We start from the raw sequence: 2,500 nt of genomic DNA, 5'->3' as shown, positions 1-2,500 counted from the left end.
TTTGCCGCAGCAGCTTATAGAGTCGTAACAGAAGTCGTCTTTCATACCAGAATGAAGTTGCATAGATACAAACACATGATTAGAAATGATGGCTAGGTAGGTTAGCTATGCAGTTAGCTGTGGAAAAGTTTGCATACACGGTTAGCAATGTATATAGTTAGCACCAAAATACATGGTTAGCAATGATGATAGCTGCACCGTTAGCAATGAAAATACACAATTAGCAATGGAGATCAAAGAATTATATTGTTATCAATGAGAACAACATATTAGATGATAATGAATTATAATAAATTCTCATTATGACAATAACATTGTGATGAATGGTGTGCTTTCGGACAACCAAGACATGTAGGAAAAGTAACAGTAAGCGTGTGTGTGTGTGTGTGTGTGTGTGTGTGTGTGTGTGTACCTGTGAGGTCGTGTGTTGGCCAGTACCCTAGCTGGCAGGCTCTGCAGGTGTGTGTGTGTGTGTGTGTGTGTGTGTGTGTGTGTGTGTGTGTACCTGTGAGGTCGTGTGTTGGCCAGTATCCTAGCTGGCAGGCTCTGCAGGTGTGTGTGTGTGTGTGTGTGTGTGTGTGTGTGTGTGTACCTGTGAGGTCGTGTGTTGGCCAGTACCCTAGCTGGCAGGCTCTGCAGGTGTGTGTGTGTGTGTGTGTGTGTGTGTGTGTGTGTGTGTGTACCTGTGAGGTCGTGTGTTGGCCAGTACCCTAGCTGGCAGGCTCTGCAGGTGTGTGTGTGTGTGTGTGTGTGTGTGTGTGTGTGTGTGTGTACCTGTGAGGTCGTGTGTGGGCCAGTATCCTAGCTGGCAGGCTCTGCAGGTGTGTGTGTGTGTGTACCTGTGAGGTCGTGTGTTGGCCAGTATCCTAGCTGGCAGGCTCTGCAGGTGTGTGTGTGTGTGTGTGTGTGTACCTGTGAGGTTGTGTGTTGGCCAGTATCCTAGTTGAAAGGCTCTGCAGGTGTGTGTGTGTGTGTGTGTGTGTACCTGTGAGGTCGTGTGTTGGCCAGTATCCTAGCTGGCAGGCTCTGCAGGTGTGTGTGTGTGTGTGTGTGTGTACCTGTGAGGTCGTGTGTTGGCCAGTATCCTAGCTGGCAGGCTCTGCAGGTGTGTGTGTGTGTGTGTGTGTGTACCTGTGAGGTCGTGTGTTGGCCAGTACCCTAGCTGGCAGGCTCTGCAGGTGTGTGTGTGTGTGTGTGTGTGTACCTGTGAGGTCGTGTGTGGGCCAGTACCCTAGCTGGCAGGCTCTGCAGGTGTGTGTGTGTGTGTGTGTGTGTGTGTACCTGTGAGGTCGTGTGTGGGCCAGTATCCTAGCTGGCAGGCTCTGCAGGTGTGTGTGTGTGTGTGTGTGTGTGTGTGTGTACCTGTGAGGTCGTGTGTGGGCCAGTATCCTAGCTGGCAGGCTCTGCAGGTGTGTGTGTGTGTGTGTGTGTGTGTGTGTACCTGTGAGGTCGTGTGTGGGCCAGTATCCTAGCTGGCAGGCTCTGCAGGTGTGTGTGTGTGTGTGTGTGTGTACCTGTGAGGTCGTGTGTTGGCCAGTACCCTAGCTGGCAGGCTCTGCAGGTGTGTGTGTGTGTGTGTACCTGTGAGGTCGTGTGTTGGCCAGTACCCTAGCTGGCAGGCTCTGCAGGTGTGTGTGTGTGTGTGTGTGTGTGTACCTGTGAGGTCGTGTGTTGGCCAGTACCCTAGCTGGCAGGCTCTGCATGTGTACTCGTCGAATACGAACTCGTTCTCTTTACAGGGAGTGCAGGTCCAACAGCAGCTCACCTCTCCTTTACGGATCACCTGCACACACACACACACACACACACACACACACACACACACACACACACACACACACACACACACACACACACACACACACACACACACACACACACACACACACACACACACACACACACACACACACACACGTCATTCACAAATGGAAATGGGTCATTCCACGCCAAATGAACAAGAGCCCGCAAACTTAGGTCTCAAAAAATTCAGAAAATATTACCAAGTATACCCATGGTAGGCCTGCTTAAGAGAAACACTGTAAATGTATTTGAATGTAAGATGTATACTCTCCGTGTTACAGCCAATTTTACTGGGGGAGGGGGGTGCCCATTTTGTTCACACTCTTTTTTTTTGTCAAAGTTCACAAGCCCGTAGCTCAAGAACTAAACCATGTAGGAAGCTCAAATTTGGCATGCTGGTACATAGATATGAATAGTTTGTTGCAAAACTGTCAGTTTTGGTCTGTATGATCCTGCATCGTCATAGCATTCCCTCAAAGATGATACAAATTGTGCTGGAGTTTTTGGCTGTGCTCTGTTTAGGCCTTCAGAAGACATATTTGTGCCCAACATAGCCTCATGATTTTCCCCCTTGTAGATACAAGTAGAAACACTCCCATAAAAATCTATAAATAGAAAGGAAACCCCATCAGTGTTTGACCAGAAGACCTCACAAGTCTGACAAATCATTTTGGGTGTCATTTTCAGAGCACCAGAA

At 48.9% G+C, this 2,500-nt stretch overlaps 1 protein-coding gene across 1 annotated transcript in view; it reads right to left on the bottom strand.

Annotated features, from left to right (window-relative positions):
• Window positions 1-2,500, bottom strand: part of LOC134454013 (metabotropic glutamate receptor 5-like) — a gene marked incomplete at its 5' end in the record, with an annotated part of 29,758 nt that overhangs the window by 18,828 nt on the left and 8,430 nt on the right. Inside the window, one exon of the mRNA XM_063204754.1 lies at window positions 1,657-1,783. Coding sequence (XP_063060824.1) covers window positions 1,657-1,783 — 127 coding nt within the window. The remainder of the gene's footprint in view (window positions 1-1,656; window positions 1,784-2,500) is intronic.

The sequence above is a fragment of the Engraulis encrasicolus genome, chromosome 8, assembly GCF_034702125.1.
Source record: "Engraulis encrasicolus isolate BLACKSEA-1 chromosome 8, IST_EnEncr_1.0, whole genome shotgun sequence".
In the NCBI taxonomy this organism is placed as follows: Eukaryota; Metazoa; Chordata; class Actinopteri; order Clupeiformes; family Engraulidae; genus Engraulis; species Engraulis encrasicolus.
Note: the sequence above shows the minus strand (reverse complement) of the source record. Positions and strands in the feature narration are given on the sequence as shown.